Raw genomic sequence first — 23,515 nt, 5'->3', positions numbered from 1 at the left:
ATTATATATATAATTTTTTAATAAGATGAAGAAATTTCTTTGAGATGCTTTAATTAGGTTTCTTAGTCATATCAATATTTTAAGGATGGTTGATGTACTTTGATGTGTATAAAACATTACTTTATTATTTTAAGGCATAAAAGGTAAGAAATTGAAAACAGTAATTAATGTTTCATCATCTAAAAATAATAATTAGAATAGTATTAAGGATTCTTATGAAAATAAAAGAAATGACTGAAAATGAAGCCAAATATTTTTTTAACAAATTCAGAAATTGATTAAATATTGCATATTAGTAATTCAAACAAGATTATAATTTGTTAAACATTTATTTTGAATTATAATTCTATTTTGTTGTAACCTGTTACTGTTTATCATTAATAAAAGGAATAGTGTAGCTAAAACAACTTATTTTTCTTGAAATATAGCTAATTGTACCATGCCATAACTTTTTAATTTTTTTTATTTATAATTTTATTTTACCAGGTTTTATAATAAATTAACAAATTAATCTAAAGATTGAAATTTTACTGAACATTCAAACATAACATAGGCCAATGTTTTGTTTATCGTGTTCTTTAAGCTATATTAAATTATATACTGTTATAAAAATTAGTTTAGTCTGCCAGGGATTTATTTTAGGACTCGACCAGTATTAGAATTGCTAATAAAATTTCACTCATTATTAAATAAAGAAATATTAAATTATAATTATCATAACTGTGTCACTAAAAGAATTTTTATTCTAAATCTGTAAGCTAATTTTTTTAAAATTAAAGTTCTGTTTTTCAAACTGAGAAGAGAGACATTGCTGATGCAATATTTATATAAATATGTAAAAAAGGGTCAAGTTTCATGACAGAGCCTGTGAAGTACAATTTACTTCTTTAAAGCAGTTGAAAATTTTTAATTACAATTTATATGAGATATTCATTGGTAAATTGAAAATCAGATTGGTGTAATTTTGGCAGAATAGTCAAAACAAATGTAAGATTGTCCCTGGAATTTATAATCTGTAAGTAATTATTCTGTTTTTTTTTTTTTTTTTCTCACAGAATTATTTGAAATATTGGTAAAAGAGTTAATATTAAATAACGAAGTGTTATCACATAGAAATGTTATGAATTGGATTGTTTGAAAAGTCAGCTGTTACATAATAATTTACATTTTATAAGTTGAAGCAAATCATGTCATGTAATTCCTTTAATGATGAGTCTTTTTTTCAAAGTTTTTTTGTTATTTCATTTTTAGTTCAATTTCAACACCAAATCTAATCAATAATTAAAAGAAAACAGTATTCCAAAATAATTATATATATATATAAAAAAAAAGCTGTTCATAATTACAAACTAAGTTTTGCAAATATTTGACTATTTTTGTTTGCTTTTTAAAAGGTATAGCATGACTTAGAAATAGTGGTGGAAAAAAATCTACTAAATTGAATTTATTAAACCAAGAATCACAATTGATAAACTACCACTTAATATATTAAAAGGTATAGCATGACATAACTACTATAAAGTGGTGAATTAACTTACGAATTATTTAGAAATGGTGGATAAACATCTACTAAATTGAGTTTATTAAACCAAGAATCACAATTAGCAAGTTGGCATCTCTGTGTTGAAGACATCTGAGACACTTCAATTATTGTTTTGAAATAAGAAGCAAATGATGTCTTCGTATATCAAAGGTTAAGTAACTTTTATATTTTTTAGTAACTGCATTTCTACGTAAAAGTTTGTTTATAAAATATGTTATCTTTTGGAGAGGATAATTTTGTTCTTTTCTCTAAATTATGTATTTAAATTTCATATTTATTGAATATTAGACATGTGCTATATTTTTATTTATATTTTAATGAAATGTAATGTTATTTTTCTACCGAATATCATTATAAACTGATGTTCATAATGAATCAATGCTAAATGTTACTCTGTTCATTTCATAAATTAATCATTCCTCTAAGCCAGCTTTTTTTAAACAAAAATTACATTAAAAAATATTAGAATTGATGTTTTTTTTCCCTTTTGAAACTTTCAATAAGAATAACTTAAATGGGGAGAGATGAGTATTTATTTTTTAAAGTTATATTTTTGGATTTTCAATATATTAAAACAATTTTGTAGCATAATCAAATTTGATTAAATAATATAAGTAGTTATTTACTTTTGATGCTGTAAAATACCATTTTTGCCTTTCAACTTTAACAATTTATAGAAACTTGGTAGGAAAATGATCTACAACTTAAATTACTATAATCATATAGTTACTTCAGCTGGGGGATGATTAGGAAATTAAAAGCAGTGTTTCTTTTAGGAAGGATTTATTATCTTTATCTATTTACTCTTATAAATATAATAGTTGATCAAGTAAGGATTTGTTCCCCTTCATAAAAGAGAAAAAAGTTACCAAAATGGATTCTACTTTTTAAGGAATTTGGAGGGTAGTGTAAAACAATCCAAATGAAAATTTCTTATGAATTGAGAAAAGTTTTATGTTTGAACCCGCCTTCTAAATTTAATTTGACATGAAGCCAAATTTCACGAAGATATTAAGGATAAACTTGTAAATATATATCTATATATATATATATATTGAAAATACTCATGAATAAAATATATCTTGATTTCGTACACTTAATTGTTTTTTACATTTTTTAATACTTAATAACTGTTCCAAACACTTGTATGTGGAAAATCTCTTGTCTAATAACTATATTTCATAAAAATTTATTATTTTTATTTTAAAATAAATTATTCACTTGAAAATAGTTGATTATATTTTATTGCTGTCAGTTTCAAAAATAAAGATCATTATTAGTATTGATCTTAGTGCAATTCTGTTACAGAAGTTAATAATATTGTCTTTCCTAAAAGTATTTTTTTTTTTAAGGAAAACCAATTTTTTTCCTTTTTTTTTGTCTGTCACCTTGAAAGAAGAATTTCATTTTTGTTTATTAGTACTTTTAATGATGGAAAAGATTGTTATACAGCATATTAAAATAAGTATATTTTAAAGTAGGCATTTATTTGGCTTCTGAGTTCAAGGTATGCAGAAATTCTGTTATTTATATCATTATTTATTAATTAAAAATTAATTATTTATATCATTTTTAATATTTCCCCTTTAAATAAAGTTATCAGATTTCAAATATTTGCTATAAAATTTTTCTGTCTTATGAATTTTGTTTAAATAACTGTCGCATTTTTATTACAATTTAATTGAAGCAAAAAATAATAAAGTATTATATTTTCTGTAGATGGGTGTGTGAGGATTTTCCAGAGCTCAAGCTGGCTATGGAAAATTATGTGTTACATGATTATGATACAAAAAGGTAACTATTTTTTACACATTTATAACATAGGACATACATATATATATGCATATATATGTATAATATAATATAAATATACACATACACTTGTGTGTGTATATATATATACACATTTGTAGGGATGCACGACCTTTTTGAGTGAAGGACCACTTGCACAGCAGGTAGATTAACGAAGGGTCGGACCCATATTTAGTCTTGTTAGTAGCAAATATGATAATTTTTATTTAAACATTAGTGTTCTTAAGTTTTTTTATCAGTAAACTTAATGACATATTTTTTCAAAAAATTAAATATTTTTTATTATTTAAATTTATTTAAAAACAAAGAAACTGATACTTTAAAAAAAAACTTGTTCAATTTTTTACAATAATTAATTTATCAAATATATATATATTTTGGAGGGGGTAATTCTAAGAACAAAAAAAAAAAAAAAAAAAAATTAAAGCTTACAGAATGAAAGTGCAAAAAAATCTGTGCATTTTATAGAGTAATATAAATTTGAATTAAATATTTTTATTAAAGAAAGTTTATAATGTTGAAACAAAAAGCAAATCCATTATAGTACAAAATAAAAATCAATATTTATTTAGTATTATTCCTATTTCTTGAATTATTAGAGATTTTAAGAATTTAAAATAGAAAATATTTTCTTTTTAGTTTCCCCCCCCCCAAAAAAAAAATCATTTAAACTAAAAAAAAGAATCAAAACAAAATAAATTACAAACAGTAAGCAGTTTAAAAACTCTCGTTTTCCTCAAGTTATTGAATTTTTCATGGTGCTATAATGTGTTAAAATATTGGACTTCTAAATACCACGCATAAATGCATGGTGCCAACTACCTAAACGACAAAAAAATTTTAGATTTACGATGAAATATGCACAAATAAATTATATCACATAATGATTACAATTAAAATTCTCGGGGCGTCTTAATATCATAGTTTAAATAACGGGGTAGTAAAAGTCTCGAAGAAAAGCATTGCAATAATTAAAAAAGAAATAATGATAATAAAATTTCCCACGAAATTAGCATGAGTAAAGTGTGCCAAGAAGTAATCATTGAAATGTGTGATTTAAAATTCGCATGCAATAAAAATTTGAATTTTTTGAAACTGCACAAGAATGCATTGCAGAAACTGCCGAAAAATGTATTGAAAAACAATTTGGATTTACAATGCAATCGACACAAATCTACAAGTAGATAGAATGTGATCAATTAAAGGCGCGATTTGTAACTCATGAGTTAACGTAATAAATGTATCGGAAATTTATAAACTACTTGTAAATTAGTAGTTATAAATGTGAAGAAACGATCTAAACGTCACTTGGATTTTTGATGAAATTAGAAAAAAAGAGAATGTCCAAAAAGGATTATTTAAATGGGCGATTTGAAATTTGTGTATCATAATAGTATCGTAATAAAAATATGGGATTTTCAAAATCAAGTGGGAAAATGTTCCAATGACTTCGTTTGAAAAAAATGAAATTGGCACAAATGAAGTACGTCAAAAAGTGATAAATTAGATGTGCTATTTACAACTCGCGTGTCGTAATAAATGTACCAGAAATGTATAAACCAAGGGGAAATTAGTAGTTATAAATTCCAAAATACGTTCTAAACGTTAATCGGATTGATATATGAAGAAATTGGACAAAAGAAGGTATAAAAGGATTATTTAAATGGGCGATTTGAAATTTGCGTGTCGTAATAAAAATATGGGATTTTCGAAATCACGTGAAAAAACGTTCCAATGACTTCGTTTGAAGAAAGATTAAATTGGCACAAAGTACGTCAAAAGGTGCGTATGCACCATTTATAACTCTCGTGTCGTAATACCGTAAATGTAACAGGGATTTATAAACCAAGGGGGGACAAGTGCGTATGCGTGATTTACAACTCACGTGTCGTAATATCGTAATAAATGCATCAGGAATTTATAAACCAAGGGCAGGGATGAGATTCTTCCGCGGTTTCGCGGAGTTCCGCTTTTTCTCAAATTTTTCCATTTTTCCCGCTAATTTCCGCTGAAATTTTTTTTTCGCACAAGTTAAAATATTTTATGAGGAATTTAATTTTCCGCGGAGCGAAATTATTGAAGTCCTCATTCCTCCCTCTGAAGTTTCTCTAAAAATCATTTCCTTGGGATAAAACTGGTTGACCTTTATACAGGGAAGAGATTTTTTTCGCTTTTGTCTCTCGAATTTCATCCTTTTTTTTTATTTATCAAAAACTCAGATTCTCTAAAAGTTTTTTTTTATTTATTTATTTATAAATAACCCGTTTTTTTTAAAAAAAAAAAAAATTCAGTCGTTAAAGTCAAATTATTATATTTATTTACGATTTTCAAAGAAAAACAGAAAATTCAAACTACGTCCTAGCTTCTAATCCTTCCGCGTGTTTACTTATATTAGCTATTTTCTCCGATTTCACGCACAGAAAATAAGATTTTCCGTATTTTTTATCCGTCGGCGGGATAGCTCGTATTTTCGTAATTTAGACGTCGCTGCTTCTTGTATTCTGGAGAGAAAGCAAACAAAAAAAGCGAAAAAAAATAGAGGTGGATTTGTGGTGAAAATATTTATTTGCTCATTCAATTAATCTTGTAAATTTTTATTTATTGTGTAAACAAAAAACAATTCAAACAAGCCTTTTAGAAATCCCAAGTCCAGACTCTGCAAATATCTCGATTTTTATTCACGCGATTTTAATATCAATCATCGATTTTCGTATTTACCTGATTTAAAAGTTGAACGTTGCGATTCTTATTCAGGCCATTTAAATATTGTACATTGCGATTCTTATTTACGAGATTTAAAAAACCAATATCGCTATTTGTATTTACGAGCTTTTAAAACCCTATGTAGCTACGCGAGCTTAAAATCCAATGTCGTGATTCGTTTTTGCGGTTGTAATATCGCGCGATTTTAAAATTATGCATCTTGATCTAAAAATTACGCATCATGATTTGTATTTTCGCATTTTTTAAATTCGATGTAAAGTTTCATATTCACGTGATTTAAAAGCCTCATATCGGGATTTATAATCACATGGATTACAAGTTTAAACAAAAATTTGACAAAAAAAGTGCGATTTATATATATATATATATATATTGGATTTCCTCTTTTTTACTTTCTGACTACTCTCATCCCTGCAAGGGGAAAAAAGTGCTTATGCGCGATTTACAACGCTAGTGTCATAATATCGTACTAAAAGTATCAGGACTGTATAAACCAAGGGGAAATTAGTAGTTATAAGTGCCAAAATACGATCTAAACATTAATCGGATTGATATATGATCAAATTGGAAAAAATAGGGCACGTCAAAAAATGATTATTTAAATTGGCGATTGTAAATTTGTGTCGTAATATCATTGTAATAAAAATATGGGATTTTCAAAATCACGTGGGAAAACATTCGAATAACTTCGTTTGAGAAAAAAAATTGGCACAAAGTACGCCAAAAAGTGATAAATTAGAGGCACTATTTCAACTCGCGTGTCGTAATATTGTAATAAATGTATCCGAAATTTAATAACCAAGGGGAAATTAGTAGTTGTAAATGCCAAAATACGATCTAAACGTCAATCGGATTTGATATATGAAGAAATTGGGGAAAAAGTAGGGTATAAAAGGATTAGTTAATTAGGCGATTTGAAATTTGCGTGTCATAATATTATCGTAATAAAAGTATAGAATTTTCAAAAAGGTGTGGAATATTTCATCCTTCGAAAAAATATTAAATTGGCGCAAATAAAGCATGTCATAAAGTGATCAGTTAGATGTACGATTTATAACTCCGGCAATTTATAAACCACTTGAATATTAGTAGTTATAAATGTCAAAAAATGATCTAAACATCACTTGGATTTATGATGAAATGGGCGAATGCGAAACCTGTCAAAAAGTGATTATTTAAATGTGTGATTTGAACCTCGCGTGCTGTAATATCGTAATAAAATTCTGGATTTTCAAAATTATGTGGTAAAGTGTAACAATAACTGCCTCTGAAAAATAATTTATATTTATGAAGAAATTGGTACAAATAAAGAACGTCAAAAAGTGATAAGTTAGATGCGTGATTTATAACTCGCAAATTGTAGTAAATTTATCGGAATCCTGAAAACAACATGGAAATTGGTATATATAAATGCCAAAAAAAGTCAAAACGTCACTTGGATTTATAATGAAATTTGCTAAAATTATTCGAGTTCAAAATTCTCGTATTGCAATATCGTATTTAAAATATTGGGTCTTTTAAAACCATGTGGAATTTCGTAGCAATAAAAATGAAAGTGATATCTAGAAACAACATAGTTTCACAATAGAATCAGTGCAAATTGAGCGCACTAAGAATACTTAAATGTGTAATTCAAAATTATCCAAATTTTTCGTAAAAAAAAATAATTCATTGGATTCAAAAGCTCGAGCTGGCCCCACATAGACAGTCAGTGGGCTACAGGTTTAGCACCCCTACACATGTGTGTGCTATATTTAAGTAATATACTGACTGCGTGAATGTATGCTTTATGTCACCCTAAGTTCCACAAATCACTAATTTTTATTTTGACAAAATTTTCTCGGGAGTTCCTCTAATTTAAAATTTAAATTTTGTTTCGTAAACAAAATCTTGTTGACAAGACATTTATTCCGCTATTTCTAGCACCCTCTTTTTTCTTCCTAAGTTCTCATTCACATGCAATAACTTTTTTTTTTTTTAAGATTTGTTTGAGAGAAATGCAACTGGATAAATTTCAAGAGCACAAAACTGAACCAAAAAAAAAATAAAATTAAATAATAATAATTCCATAATAAATTCAGCTGGAATTAATGAACCACACCAAAGTATAAAATTGCACCCGTAGATTCCAATGTTATTTTTTGTATTAAAAGTGCGCGTTATACGCCGGAATATACGGTATGTGCGATACGATTGTAAATCCATGTGATGTTTTGATTGTTTTATCTGTTAGTGTTGCTATGAATTCTTTCAATGCTTTTAAAAAATTTATTTTTTTTGCATTATTTATACGACATACAAAATTCAATTACAGGGCATCTAATAGTCACTTTTTCAATCGTTTAGATCGACTTTTCGCAGTTATCGCTCCTGATATCTACTTAGTATTTTCAATCCCAATATTATTAAGATGTGAGAAATTTGAATTGCATACTTGAGTAATACTTATTTGAGTATGATACATGCAGCATTTTGGTCATTTTTTTTTTTTTTTGAGCAGTTATTGCTGTTGATGTTCACATGATTTTTTAAAATCTAGATATCATACTTGAAATTAAAATGGTGCATCTGAGTATTCACTATTTGACAAATCTGTCTTAAATATTCATTAAGATATGAACAGTTTTATAAAAAAACTAATATTTTTGATTTATGTTTTCTTACTATAACTGCAGAAATATTCAATAAAATTAAACAAAATTTTTAGGGTAATTTTTAATCAATAATAAAAATATAATTTTAAAATTAAAAAATTCATTAAAAATTGCATGAGGTACAATATTTAAAGTAATCCTTTCATACTGCGCATGAGCATAAAACATTACAAATTTTTTTTTTTTCATAACTTTGTTTAGAATTGTATATGGTAACTTATGAAGAAAGTCCTATCTTGAAAAAGTTTCTAGCAAATTTCTAACTAGCTTTTGTACTTTTTATTTTTTATTGAAAGCTCTGAATAATGGGTTTTCCACAAATTTTATTTTGCATCATGAAACAAAATTTCGTAGTAAATGGTAATACCCTAAAATGATGGTTCAGACAACAGAATGTGATGGTATTAGAAAAAAAAAATTTATTTCTTATTCAGAGCTGTAACAAAATATTATTTTCCCACTATAGTGAAATTTAATTATCCTGAATGCTTAGTTATATAATATTACATCTACATTATTTTTGCAGTTATGAGAGCATGAAGAAATTATGCGACAAATATAATCGAGCAATTGACAGTATTCTGCAGCTGGTATAGTATACTTTTTAATCAATCATTTTTTAAAAATATATGATATAGAGATTGTTTGATCCTAAGCAATATATACATATATAGTGCAGTGATTGTTTATTTTTAAGCCTAATTTACATAAAAACTTTGAATGCTAAATACATAAAAAATTTTATTTCCTTAGATTGGTTATTTTATTAAATATGACATAATTCTCTCCTTAAAGTTCAAATTAGCTGCATATTTTTTTCTCCTTTTGTTATGATTTAAGAAAGGTTTAAATAAATCTTGGTTTGGCAAGTTCTTAAAATAGTGTGCAAATTGGTTATATTTTATCAAAAAGTGTAATTTTTTTTTATATAAATATTTCTATAATGCTGATTATAAATTGATTTTAAAGACAATTTCAAGATCAGCTTAGTAATTTTGTTTTTCAATTTCATGAAACTGCTTAACTATTTTCTACTTTTTCTTTAGTGAATTAAAATTGTAGCACACAACAACAGTTAGATATCATAATTTATAATTGCACTCTTGAAATTATTATTGTGTCAGACCTTTTTAGAAAATACAGTTCGAAAAAAAGCCATTTTACAATGTTTTTGTATTTCTGTTAAAATAATTTTTTTTTCGATGAACTATTTTTTCCCTTCAGTTCTACAAAGATGACTAGTTATTGTATATTGGTAGTAATAGAAACTTGTAATTAAAAGTAAATTGAATAAATTGTAGTGCAATTTTTAACTTTAAATTAAATTGCCTATTCTCTTTTTTTATTTTCGTGTGTTTTAACTAGGAATTTGTTGCTATTTCTCGAATTCTAAATCTTTATTTATTTACCTTTTAACAAAAATTATTCTATTTAACATTTCAAATTCTACCATCTCAGTCTCTCCTTAAACATGGATATAAAATTTCAATTGAAAATGTGTAAATTAAATTTGAACATGGAAATAGTTGCATGGTTTCCCACAAAAATTTCTGAAATTTCAAACATTGATGAAACAAGTTGTCTATCAGACCGCTAATTTACTTATTGTTTCTTTGCAATATCATTATTTTATATCACTCATATTTTATAATTATTTAGAAGTCTTCAATAATATAATATTTATTAATTCCAGTAGTTAATGATTTGCATTCTAAAATTTTCTTCAAATATTTCAAACATTTTAATGAAGTCTTTTTAAAATTTATGATTTTTAGAAAAAATAAGAAATACATGATTTTTCTTGTGAGAACTTGAAGTTTTAAGTGTCCCCTCCTTGAATGATTGTGTGCCTTTTTAAAAAATGTATTTTCAACAATGGTGCATTTTTTGGTGCTGACATATATTGGAGCCCATAGCTATTGTATTTCAGTATAAGAAAATTTTGTTGAGTTAAAAACTAGAAGTTAAGATATTTCTCATAATTTAAAAGGTGGAGTGTTTAAACAAGTTGCATATATTTTAACATAGTTACATTTATTTTTACCTAGTTTTAAGTATTATGGAGAGCGAAAATAAGTTTTGCCCCAAAAATTTATATCAGTTACTTTCATGTTTATCAATATACATTTGTCTGATGCACGACATTCACAGGATTTAAATATGTTGACAGAATTCAGCTCTTAAAAATAACTTCTATAACTAGTGTATAACTTATTTGTCAGCAGCTTATCATGTTAATATCTTACATTATTTGAGCACTGTTATTGTTAAAACTTTATTCAATAGTTTTAGTCAAATTTTTTAATCTTGCAAATTTGAACTAAAAAAATTTCTTTTGTTATTTTAGTGGAAAGGTACATCTAGACCTGCTCAACTTCAAACAAAGCCTAGTAATGGCTTGTTGCGTCACATTCTTCAACAATCCTATAATCGTGCTGTTACCGATCCTGAAAAACTGAACCAATATGAGCCTTTTTCGCCCGAGGTAATACATTCATGTAATTTTTCTGGATATTTATTTTCGAAATTCATATAAATCCACTTGTCTTTATATGCCTCAAATATCCATTATTTGATTTATCTCATTAAAACTCCTTTCTTCCGTCCTCCGATCACCGTGAATTAGTGATCTTGAAATATAAAATAAAACGAGTTGTTTATGTCCCTCATCTTTTTCTTTCACCAAAGAGAATAGTTTCTCTTCTCATGGCCTCTTTCTTCCTTCCTTGCAAAAACATGTGTGACCGAAGCAATGACAATGCCAAAACTCATTGCTGTTAAAAAACTTGAAAGTTTAAGTTTCAGTTTGACCCGTTAAAAGAATTGTTTCTGAATCGTTTTTTCTCTACTCAAAAAAGTGTTTGTTATGAATATTTTAAGAGATAAGAAAAAAAGTCCTCATTTTTTTTTATTTTAGCATTTCTATTATAGACTGTACCTTTTGCAGGAAAATCATATCAAGATTTGAAAAAAAAGAAAGTTTTGAAATATAATTTAAAATTTTGAACCTATAATTTGACCAAAAATTACAAGTTAGAATTTCAGTTGAAAGCCAAAACATCTTTAATTATTCAATTATTCGCTACTTCTTGTATGACAGCTGGACTAGAAAAAATATTTATTATTTTTTGATTAGTTCAGTTCAAGTTGTGAAATCGCTTGGGGACTTGATAATCAAAAAAACTTAGTTATGTTTAAATATATTAATGAAGAGAAATAACCAAAAGTTTCTGAATTTTTAAAAAATTTTTAGTTTCAAGAAATAGTCGTGGCACTTGAGGTTAAGTTCATATTTTTCATTTTAACGAGTACTAAAAAAAAATTTTTAGTACTAAAAATTTGTTCATTACGAAAGAAAGATTAAGTTATATTATAAAATTATTTATTAATAAGATGTAAATGCATATGGTAGGTATTGGTTATTCATGTTATGTTTATTTGTGCATATTAAATTTAATAAGCATTTTTAGATGTTCATTAAAGCTTTAAATTATATAATAAGAATGCTTAGAAAACAAATGTTTAAATTTTATTACCTCTATTCATTCATTTCAAAAGCATAAAATATAATAAAGATGCAAGTTAATTTTTTGTACATTGTAAAACATATGAAGAATTTATACGTTGAAAAGTACAAATGAACATACATGTGCAACAAAGAGAGATGTGCATTTCATTTCATGAATGTATACAATGCTTCTGGAAGTATCATTCATTATCTTTGAAGCAAATTATGTGTTTATTTCTATTTTATAACTAATCACATAACTTACGCTACACATTTAAAAACAAGAACGAGAAAACAAAGAAAAAAGGTTGGGAGCCTCCCTTATATTTATTCCATCTACATGAACTTCCTATTTTTCATTCGTATCTTCACTCCTATCTCCTATTTTTAAAGGGCAAAATTTATCTACAGATGTTCTGATAATTTTCAGTACCGTCTGCCATGCTGGAAGGTTTCTGCTAACAGCTCATTGTTCAGTTTTTCAGTTTGAATTCTTGTAAAGTATTTAAACACTTTGTTGCCTAACCAGTAGTTTGACAGAGAAAAATTAAATGGTGAAATTACTTGTTATAACTTGGTTACAGATAATGCTGTTGAATCAAAAACTATTGTCAATATTAACTAGTAGGCTCTCTGGTTATTTTAAAGTTAATCATAGCATAAAGCAGTAAAACTGTATGAATCACTAAAGATTTGGTACCAACAGCAGTTTATCATTGCAAAAATGCACGAATGACTCGTGGCCTATTTCCATCTGGAGATATATTTATTTATATTTATTTTTAGTAATAAAATACATTTCAAAATTTTAAATTAGTACTTAAATAATTTCTTATTTAAAAATTTTCTTGTTATTTGAAACTGGCTTGAATTTTAATAGGTATATGGAGAAACATCATTCGACTTTATAATTCAGATGATAGAAGAGTTGGATATAACTGAGGATGATATATTTATTGATTTGGGTAGTGGTAAGTAAATAAAGTATTGGCTACATTTATTTAAGAATTTTTTTTCTGAAAGTTTGTTTGGGTTTTTTCTGTAAATTCATTATAGCTTGTGTTAGAATTTAGACCTTCTTTACTTGTGTATTCCATAATTCTTTTTTAATCTTTTAGCTTGTTCAGTCTTTCATCACTTAACATTCAAAGTTTGAAATGACACTACTAAGTTATTCATATTTAATAAAACCTTGATGATTATTAAAAGGAGATATATGATTGGAAGAAAGGGATCAGTAGGAGCTTATAATCGTTATTCTTGGACGTCTTGGATTTTTTCAATTGACTGTTCTAAATTGGTATATGTGTATAAGTAGCTACGGGTAGATTTCTGGCATAAACGTCTCATTCGTAAATCAAATCTTTTTGCAAAATATTAAGTGCGGTAGTTTTTAGGTCATAAAGTTTTCTATAAATTACTCTTTGGAAAATAGATTCTTATTAAAAATATTCTCCGGTATCAAATTACGATCTTAATTAAATCTGATATTTCAAATGCTATAATAAAATTTTCTATCTAAAATATAATTTCTATTTAATTTTCTCAATTTTAACTGACTAGATTCTGATATTTTTTTTCTTAATTGATGGTTGAAAGATTTTGTAAATTTTTCGTAAATCAAATCTTTTTGCATAATCAAAATCAAAATATCAAAAAAATCAAAATTCGTAAATCAAAAATTCGTAAATCAAATCTTTTTGCAAAATATTAAGTGCGTTAGTTTTTAGGTCATAAAGTTTTCTATAAACTACTCTTTGGAAAATAGATTCTTATTAAAAATATTCTCCGGTATCAAATTACGACCTTAATTAAATCTGATATTTCAAATGTTATAATAAAATTTTCTATCTAAAATATAATTTCTATTAATTTTGTCAATTTTAACTGAATAGATTCTGATATTTTTTTTCTTAATTGATGGTTAAAAGATTTTGTAAATTTTTTTTTAGCTAAAGCTCATTTTCATGAATCTAATTCAGCTAAAACTGTTGATTTTTTTAAATTATATGTTCAATAAATTGTAATTAGAATATAAAATTTTCTAATGAGGTGGGCAACAGGTGTTTCCAAATTTTTGTAGTTAATTTGAAAGTATGTCTTCACATAAGCAACATAATTCTTGTTTATATTAAGGCAAACTAGCGATTTAGGAACAAATATCAACAGATATCAAACACTTGGTTAATGATAATGTGCTTATTTTATTATATTTTCTAGCCGTGTCAGAGAGCAAAAATATCTTTTAACTATATTAATTTATTTGCAGTCTGTAATTATTAGTTAATTCTGTCAAATTTTTAAACCTTATGCTTAAACAGAAGAAAAAATTCAAAACTTAGAAAAGTTAGTTATTAAAAATCACATGCTATCAGGGGTAGAATTTGATAAAGCTTTTTTTTTTTTTTTTTTCATATTCTTTTCTTTCAGTTAATTTCATGAAATTCAATATTAATGTTCAAAATGTTATTGGAAACTTGTGACTTAGACATTAATTGGTTAATATTCATTTACAAATAATTGCATACCTGCCAAGTCTCCTGTTTTTTAATGAAGACTCATCTATTTAACAACTATTTCTTGTTTGTTCTAAAAATTCTCTGTATTTGTTGTAGAAATATGAATAAAACTTTTTTTTTGTGATAAAATATCTGCTTATGACAAAAATACTTCTCCCTCAACAGATGGTGCTATTGCCAGTACTGTATTATGTTGAGTGTTAATAGTTTAAGTAATTATAAATTATGGTTTAAAAAATGTTCTTAAGTTTAATATTTATATACATAGTTTTTACTTCACTGAATGTTAGTGCTTATATTATTTCCAATTTTGAATGTCTCTTTTTGACTTATGAAATTATGCATGATGCATCAAGACCTTACTCATTGCCCAAAAAATGTTGCTAGTAAGATCTCTGTTATTTTATTTCTCCAATGTTGGCAGGTATGTAATTGCTTAATGATGTGTAAAAAGATTTTTTTTTTCCTCCTTAGAGGTATGTAAACGTATATAGCAAACAAATATTTCATAATTTATTTTTCAAATACTTCTGCATTTTAATGCTCGGTATTTATCTGATTTAAATCTTTATTTGCTTTTATTTTTACAATTTTTTTTTAATGTTAACATGCCAGCTGACTTCTATACTACTGCACTATAAAAAATCTGTGTTGAAGTTGTTTAAATTTTTAATTGCTTACAAAAATTAAAAGTGACAAAAAATTATTTGTACAAGGAAACATAGGTATGGAAAGTTAGTTATTATCCTTCATTTTTCTGGAATTTGGGAGATTACATGGTAGTTAGGTAGTCTCTGTAAAAATAAAAGTAGGAATTAAAATTACAATTAACACAAGTAATAATTAACTTTAGAGATGTATTAAATCACATTAAATAAAGGAATATGAGATGTACTCCATTAAATTTTTGTGTATTACTTGTATTTAAAAAACTTGGTGAAATGTGTGAAGAGGGAAAGGTAGTTGATAAATCGGGGTGAGGAGATCTAAAATAGTTCCAAAAGGAATCATCTGGTATATGGTAAGCATGTTTAACACTTGAAATGCACTTCTGTGTGCATACCATTCCTTGGGGATTTACCTGTTCTATCACCTCAAAGATGTTCCTAAAACTTTCGCATTTTTTTTTGTTTTCATACCAGGCATAGATCCTTGGCTTGATTAATTTTATTGTTTTACAGCAAGCTTATAGTATTATATATATATATATGTATATATTATTATTTTTTTTCTTTCTTGAGTTTGGGTCAGCAGTTACATCTGGCTCTTGTGCCATTCAACTGTCGTTCAATTCAATTCTTTGGAAATAGCATACTTTTGCTGTTCCTTATAATTTGTAAATCTCCTCAGTGTTAAGCCATTATCTCATTTGCATGATCAAGTGTTGTGGTATAAAAACCATTTGACATTCATATCTTTTGCTAAGAAGTGCATATTATAAATAAGTTGCCTGGTTAAATTTTGAACATTGTTTGTGTAAAATCCAAATTCTAACAACAGCCATTCAAAATATTTGCTAAAAATAAAAATTTAAACTGTAGTAAATAATGAGAATTTTTTTATGTGCTTACTATATTCCATGCAACAAAGAAAAATATGAGACAAGGTTTATGAACATATTGTATTATCTGAATATTTTTTTAAACACTGCCCAAAACTTTTCATTATGAAATGTCATTAATACTTTTTTCTTATAATAACATGAGTTTAGACATTTCTAATATAAATAAAATGTTTTTTTTTCTGCGAATTTTAGTTTAACGAATTAAATAAAAACAAAAATGTAACTTTCCAGAATTAAAAGAAAAATGTTAAGATTTTTAGAATATTTATGTATTTATTAAAATATTATAACATTCTTAGGTGTGGGGCAAGTCGTTTTGCAAATGGCTGCAATTACATCCTGTAAAAAATGTATTGGAATAGAAAAAGCTGATATTCCAGCAAAATATGCAGAGGTATTTATAATTTCTTTAAGTATAATACAGTAGGGAACCTATTATCCAGAACGATCGGGACCATCGCTATTCCAGATGACTGGTTTTTCCGGTTTTCTGAATCGCTACAAAAAGCCGTTTTCTTATTGTTAAACCCAACTGAAAAAAAAATTATTTGGAAATAATCCTAAAAAGAAGAAAAAACTATGAAGTAATACACTATTCCAAAATGATGGTAAGGTATCTTTCAAAAAAGAAAGAAAAATCTTATGAGGAAAAAAAAGTTTTTTTTTTTAAAAAATGGTGGGAAAATTTATCGAATTTCGTTCCGGTTTTTTGGTTTTCTGATTTCCGGATGATGGGTTCTGTACTGTAATACAAAATTAGTATTTTGCACAAATCATGTTTTTTTACTAAGAGATTAAATGCTAGCAGTGAAATTATGTTATTTTCATCTACCAATCTTTTTATATACTATAAGCATTTGTTTCACTTTTATCAGGAAATGGATGAAACCTTCAAGTTTTGGATGCATTGGTATGGGAAGAAATATCAAGATTACACATTAATTAAAGGAGATTTTTTAGCGGAGGAACATCGAGAAACCTTATTGAACTCTACGTAAGTCTTGTTTTGTCTGTTCTGAATATCTGTTACTCTGGAATCAAAGTAATTTTTACACACTATCCAATATCATTTATTATTTTAACTAATGAAGTGTCAGACAATACTCAATCTATTAATTTCTGTCAGCCAAAGAAAAATAGACGTTACCTTAAAACATTTTAAGTGACATCATTTGTTTGATTTTATGAAAAAATCCTCTATCATTTTCTTGCTATATTTCTCTATAGTAATAAGTTAAAATGAAATTACAATCCCAGCCTTTCTAAAATTTTTAGACTGCTCTTCCGTATATTGCTGTCTTCAAAACAAAATTATAGCTTGTAACCTAGTAATATTAATGATAACTGATTACAGCTTGTAATCTACCGAGCTTGAGATCAATAATTTGTAGCTTGTAGGAAGTAAAGGTGGCAGTGTATAATTCTGACTTCATTCCTCCAACACATCATTGCTCTCAAAATTGTTGAGATAGCTTTTATACGAGGGTTGTGCATAAAATAAGGTTCCCAACGAATTTTCACAATGAAAAACATGTTTATTGGCGTTGAATAATACATGTTTGGAAAGCTTAGACTTCCCTCTTTTTTTCGGCATAATCGCCGTTTAGATCAATGCATTTTTACATGCAGTGTACCATCTTCTTTATGCCTGAGTCCTAGAACTCTGCCGTCGCTCCGCGAAGATAGCTTAAAATAGACAGAATTTGCTTAAACTTCTTCGGCTTTGGGATGCTTCCACTAATGGGATTGTTCTTTTGTTTCCGGTGTCATGTAGTGGACCCAGGTCTCGTCCCCAGTGACAACAGAGTCCAAAAATTCCTTGCCATCGGTTTCGTAAGCATGAAGAAATTCGCAGGCGGCTTCCACACGTTGCCGTTTGTTGTCATAGTCATCCGTCCTCATTTTCGGGACCCACCTTGCCCAAACCTTGGCATATCCTAAGCGGTCTCTCAGAATGTTGTGAATGCAGGACTTACTGACAACAGGGATCATCTCGCTGAGGTCCCGAACCTTCACCCTTTGATCTTTCAGCATTGGTTCTTCCACTATCGCAATCGCTTTGTCCGAAAACGATGGCCGACCAGAATGTTGTTCGTCACGGACGTCTGTAAGTTCGTCTTTGAATTCTCTGCACCATTTGCGTACAGTTTGCACACTCATACACTCTTCCCCGTACGCCTCACAGAGTTGGGAATGAATGTCCACCGGAGGAACGTTTTTTGCACTCAAAAACAAATCACAGAGCGTAATTCGCACCTGGCGTGAGAAACAAATGGAAGCTTTATCTTTCACGGCTACCAAGACAAGAATTAATGTTGTAGATACCTCGCCGGGGTGGGAACTGGGGCAAAGGGAGCTAAGTTACACGCCAGTCTCAACAAATCCCGCTTAATTCCTAGCATCCGCAGCTCCTTGGGAACCTTATTTTATGGACAACCCTCGTATTTACCATATTGAAAACTGAAAGTGTGATACAAAAATTTCTGATTTATATGTATAATCATTAAAGTCCACTAAGCAAATTTACTAAGTAGGAGCTCTACTCCTTTATTTTTTTTATCGATTCATTGTCAAAAATAAGAAAAATTAATCTTATGCATTAATCTTGCATCTTAATTCCCTCAACAAAAAAAATTGATTATTTTTCGTCATACTAAAAAATGCTGTTGTTACTTTACGTCGCACTAGAGCTGCACAATGGGCTATTGGCAACGGTCTGGGAAACATCCCGGAGGATGATCCGAAGACATGCCATCACAAGTTTGATCCTCTGCGGAAGGGCTGGCACCCCCGCTTCGGTAGCCCGACGACCTCTAAAAAATGCATATATATTATATGTTATTATGGTGTGTCCATAAAATCTATGTCAGATATAGTTATAGCTGATAGCAGTTATATAAGAAGACTATGATTGCCTTCTAATATACTGCCTACTATTAAATTATCATTTAAGTGGTAAAAAAGGACAACTGTTCCAAGGTGTTTGCACTAGAAAGCAGGTCCATAAGAGCTGCCTTGGTTATTATCTATTCATACCTGCTCCCATGTCAAATTTACAAGAGAAGAGGAAAAGAACATTCTTGCATCCATTATAATGTCTGACTTAGATGTTTCATTCTGTTTTGCTAACATTTACTCTTAAATTTTCCTATCTTTTCTAAAATAAACAAGACAAAATTTTAAAGTTGAAAAACTACATTACTACAAATAGTTTGCTTGACAAAAGAATATCCCCCTTGTTTTATCAACAATCGTAATTCAAGTCAATTCTGCAGAAGTGGGGTTCAAGGCATGCAATACATTTTTGTAGTAATGTAGCATGGCAATTAATGATTTTGCTATTATTTATGCTAAACAGAATTCAATTTTGAAAATCAAGAAAAATTTTCTATATTCTTTCAAAGTTTTGTCTTGTTTTTATCTGCAATATGCCTTGCATTTTCACTATTTACTTTCTTCGCAGAACTTGCTAGAAGTTATCAAAAAACTGTAACAGCTTACTTTTAGCTATTTTTTGGAAGCTTGATGAGCTGAGATATTGTCTTCATGTATTTATATCCACTTTACTTGCTAATTTGTGAAGAGTGATAAGAAAGTTGACGGATTAAATGATAGAATTAAGAGCCTCTTTACAGCTTGTTCTGAAGTTTCTTTATCTTCACTTTCGGTATTTTTGCCGTTTTGGGACAGAAATAAGTAAATTTATCTGCCCGAAATTGCAAAAGGTATGCTTTGTAAAATTTTTTGAAGTTCAATTAATTTTATTACATTATTGCTAAGCAACATTTAATGTTTTAGTTTAAATTTGTTTTTTTATCCTTGTTTTGTTTCAAGTAGCTAGTTTTTTATTTATTTTTATTTTCTTTAATTTTTTTTATATTTAAAACAATGGCAGTCAACCTGGTTCCTATCACACACCAGTGCCACTATTTTCAAATATCTGTACAGGCAGAGCCGGATTATACCTTTCGTAGGCCCTAGGCATAGCCGTTTTTGGGCCCTCCCCTCCTTCCCCCACTCCTCCCCTCTTTTCGAAATATATACTAAAATTTTCTTGCATATTTTTTTAGTATTTTTATTAATATGGATTTTAATTTGCAAATTTGTTTATCGAACTTTATCTGCAATACCGACATACTGACGATATTGCAGTTGATATCGATAATACCATTATGATTAGTTCGATCGATAACTATGTAAACACTTCACGCCAACAATACAACAACAAACCAGCAAAGAAAACAGTGAAATTGATAGTGAGATTAATTACAAGAAATATTTATACTACAAATAGCTTCATAGTTCTCATGATACTACTATGATAAGTAAGTGAAGGAAATTAACATTGTCAAAAGTAAATCTTTTGAAATTATTTATAAATAAATTTGCAAGGTAGGTTAAATGTTTACTAATAGAAAAAAAATTATTTTTGTCAACAATTTTTTTCTCCCAAGTTTTTCGTAGGCCCCTGAATTTCGTAGGCCTTAGGCACGTGCCTAGTGTGCCTATAGGTTAATCCGGTTCTGTGTACAGGGTATCCGCACACCTGGAAAGTCATGAATTTCGGTATCGAACAAAATTTGTCATGAAATGTCATGAGTTTTTCTATTTTTTAAAAAAATCATGGAAAGTCATGGATTTAGGTCTCCGAAAAATCTAATTTTTAAAATGGAATCTCCCTTCCCCCAATTTCACCCTGTTCCAAATATCTGAATTTTTAACAAAAACACCACTCAGTCACATGTTCTTTAAAAATTATGGTGTTCTTTCAAAAAATGAAAGAAAAAATATTTCTAGAGCGAATTACATACCTGCCAACTTTTACGCATTTGGCGTAAAATTTTATTTTTTATATTTAAAGTGGTAGTAAATATATACTATTTTTTCTTTTATAAACTTATTTTTCAAATTATTTTGATCACCACTATTTTTAAAAAAGTTAAGTATATAGAATAATATACGTTACCAGCATTGTTGTTAGCTAAAGCTTGCTAAAATATAACGTATTATTAACGCTTACAAATGAAATTTCAATTCTATTTTACTACCACTGAGAAAAAACATAATAGAATAGATCAAAAGTTAGCAAGTATGGAATTATCCTTTAAACTCTCTTCTGTGATTTAAGAATTTTTATTATTTTTTTTAATTTTATCAATTTAAAATTCTAGTTGAAGCAAACCAGTTATTGGCGATTTTTTTTTATTCCGAAATGAACAGAAAAATCAGGAGTATTTCTTTCCTTTCTAATGAACAAGAAAAGTATCTTTAGAATATAATTCTGCAGAATTTTTTTTTTTTTTTTGCTTTTGTATTTTTTTCAGCTATTTTATTGTTTCAACTCTTTCCTTACTCTGTTTTTTAAGTTTAAAATCTATAGACATGAAGATTAAGAGTATAATAGTTTTGGTTATACCTATTTCGAATAATGTTATTATAATGCTTTTTTAAATTTATTGTTGCGTTTTTGTTGGAGAAAATAGCAACTTCGTTAAGTCATGAAAAATTCTTGGAATTAGTCATTGAAAATCATGAAAAGTCATGAATTTGAAAATTCTAAAATGTAGCAGATACCCTGTCTGTAGTAGGTGTTAAAGATTTTGCCCAGTTTTCTGTATGGAAGTGCATTAATGTTAAATCATGTATTCAATGTTTTGCATATTGTAGTGGAAAGTCGCATATGCCGGAAGTTAAAAAAATAATTTATCCATGCAATAGGTTCTTGATGACAACATATTTCAACAATCACCCACTGTAAATTTAAATAATAGTTATAGTTTTTCTACATTTAAGTAAAGAAAACCATGTCTCTACAAATCAAATTGAAAATTATTTTGCGATGATCATAAAAGAAATAGCTGATCTAACCTTATTGAAAACAAAGCACTCAAAAAATATTTTTGTTCGAAGTAGGGATACTGCACTAGCAAATCACCACATAAGTTTCAGCAATTGTGGATGAAAACGAAGCTAGAATTGAAAAGAGTGATAATTTCAATTTAGATTCTTCATCAAAAGTTGTAACCAGTTTCCAGGTCCATTCTAAAGCAAAATAATTAAAACAGATGAACTTAAAGCTGTTCTTATTTTTTTTTTAGATAATATTATGTTAAAATTATACTTGTCTTCATATAATCTCATAATAGCAAGATATAGTCTTGCCATTTTTTGTTATACTTAAATTTAATTTTTTTGGAAATTATCTTTTGCAGATCCCAGTTTTTGACCAATATCAAATTATAATTAAATTAAATTATATAAGTAGTTAAAATATAATATTTTTAGTTCAAGAAAAAATTAAGCTGAGTGAAGGAAAAAATTGGTAAAAACTCATCAAATGATGTAAATTAGTTGATAAAGTATAATAAAAGTGTTTCGTGGACAAACCAAATAATCACTAAGGAAAAAGCAAANATAAAAAAAAAAAAAAAAAAAAAAAAAAAAAAAAAAAAAAAAAAAGTGAATAACTAATAACATTATTATAATTATATGCTGGAGTTGCTAGAAATTCAAAAGACTACAATTGTCCTCTAGTTGTAATTACTTTTACTTTTCATTCAAGAAGAATTTATTTTAAAGTTATAGCACATTTACTCAATTTAAGAGTAATTTTAAATCTTTAAGTAATATAAAGAAATATTTAAAATTACATTTTTGATCTTTTACTCTTAGAATAAATTTTAGTTGAGGATGACATGTGCTTTAACGTTTAAATTATATTGTTAAAAAGGACATATAAAACTGAAAGTGGAAAATAGGGAAAAAATTCACTGTATCACATTAATTGATTTAATAAAATGAAGTAAAGTCATATATAAACAATAACAAATGATTGCGATGGGAAACTAGCAAAAAATAAAACTAAATAAAAATCTAATTAAAGCTTTTTTTTTAAATTTTAGGAATAATATGCCAGCTGTAAAATGTTTAAAGTCTGTAAATTTTCTTATAATTTTATTTGCAATTCTGAAGAAATATTAAAAAACTTTAAATGCTTCTTAAAAAGAATGCACATTTTACTTGCTAGCTGATATTCTAGCTTTGATCGTAGAACAAAATTATTTTGGAAGCTTTATTGTAATTACTTGCCTATCTTTAAAGTTAAACAAAGAAAAAAAATATTACTTTTACCCTGCAAAATTTCATTATATTAGGAACCTAATTATCTTGCTAATCCGGACTAAAGTCGTA

The 23,515-nt window shown here is 27.4% G+C and overlaps 1 protein-coding gene across 3 annotated transcripts in view; it reads left to right on the top strand.

Moving 5' to 3' along the window:
- The window catches only part of LOC107437400 (DOT1 like histone lysine methyltransferase grappa), a 49,134-nt gene that overhangs the window by 4,944 nt on the left and 20,675 nt on the right, over positions 1-23,515 (top strand). For 2 of the 3 annotated variants that reach the window (XM_016049391.3, XM_016049388.3), the window contains exons 3-8: positions 3,263-3,337; positions 9,260-9,323; positions 11,081-11,218; positions 13,122-13,212; positions 16,624-16,718; positions 17,200-17,318. In XM_016049391.3, coding sequence (XP_015904877.1) covers positions 3,263-3,337; positions 9,260-9,323; positions 11,081-11,218; positions 13,122-13,212; positions 16,624-16,718; positions 17,200-17,318 — 582 coding nt within the window. The remainder of the gene's footprint in view (positions 1-3,262; positions 3,338-9,259; positions 9,324-11,080; positions 11,219-13,121; positions 13,213-16,623; positions 16,719-17,199; positions 17,319-23,515) is intronic. The other variant, XM_071188167.1, reaches the window with a different exon arrangement.

This window comes from Parasteatoda tepidariorum, chromosome X2, assembly GCF_043381705.1.
Source record: "Parasteatoda tepidariorum isolate YZ-2023 chromosome X2, CAS_Ptep_4.0, whole genome shotgun sequence".
NCBI classification, from domain to species: domain Eukaryota; kingdom Metazoa; phylum Arthropoda; class Arachnida; order Araneae; family Theridiidae; genus Parasteatoda; species Parasteatoda tepidariorum.
Note: the sequence above shows the minus strand (reverse complement) of the source record. Positions and strands in the feature narration are given on the sequence as shown.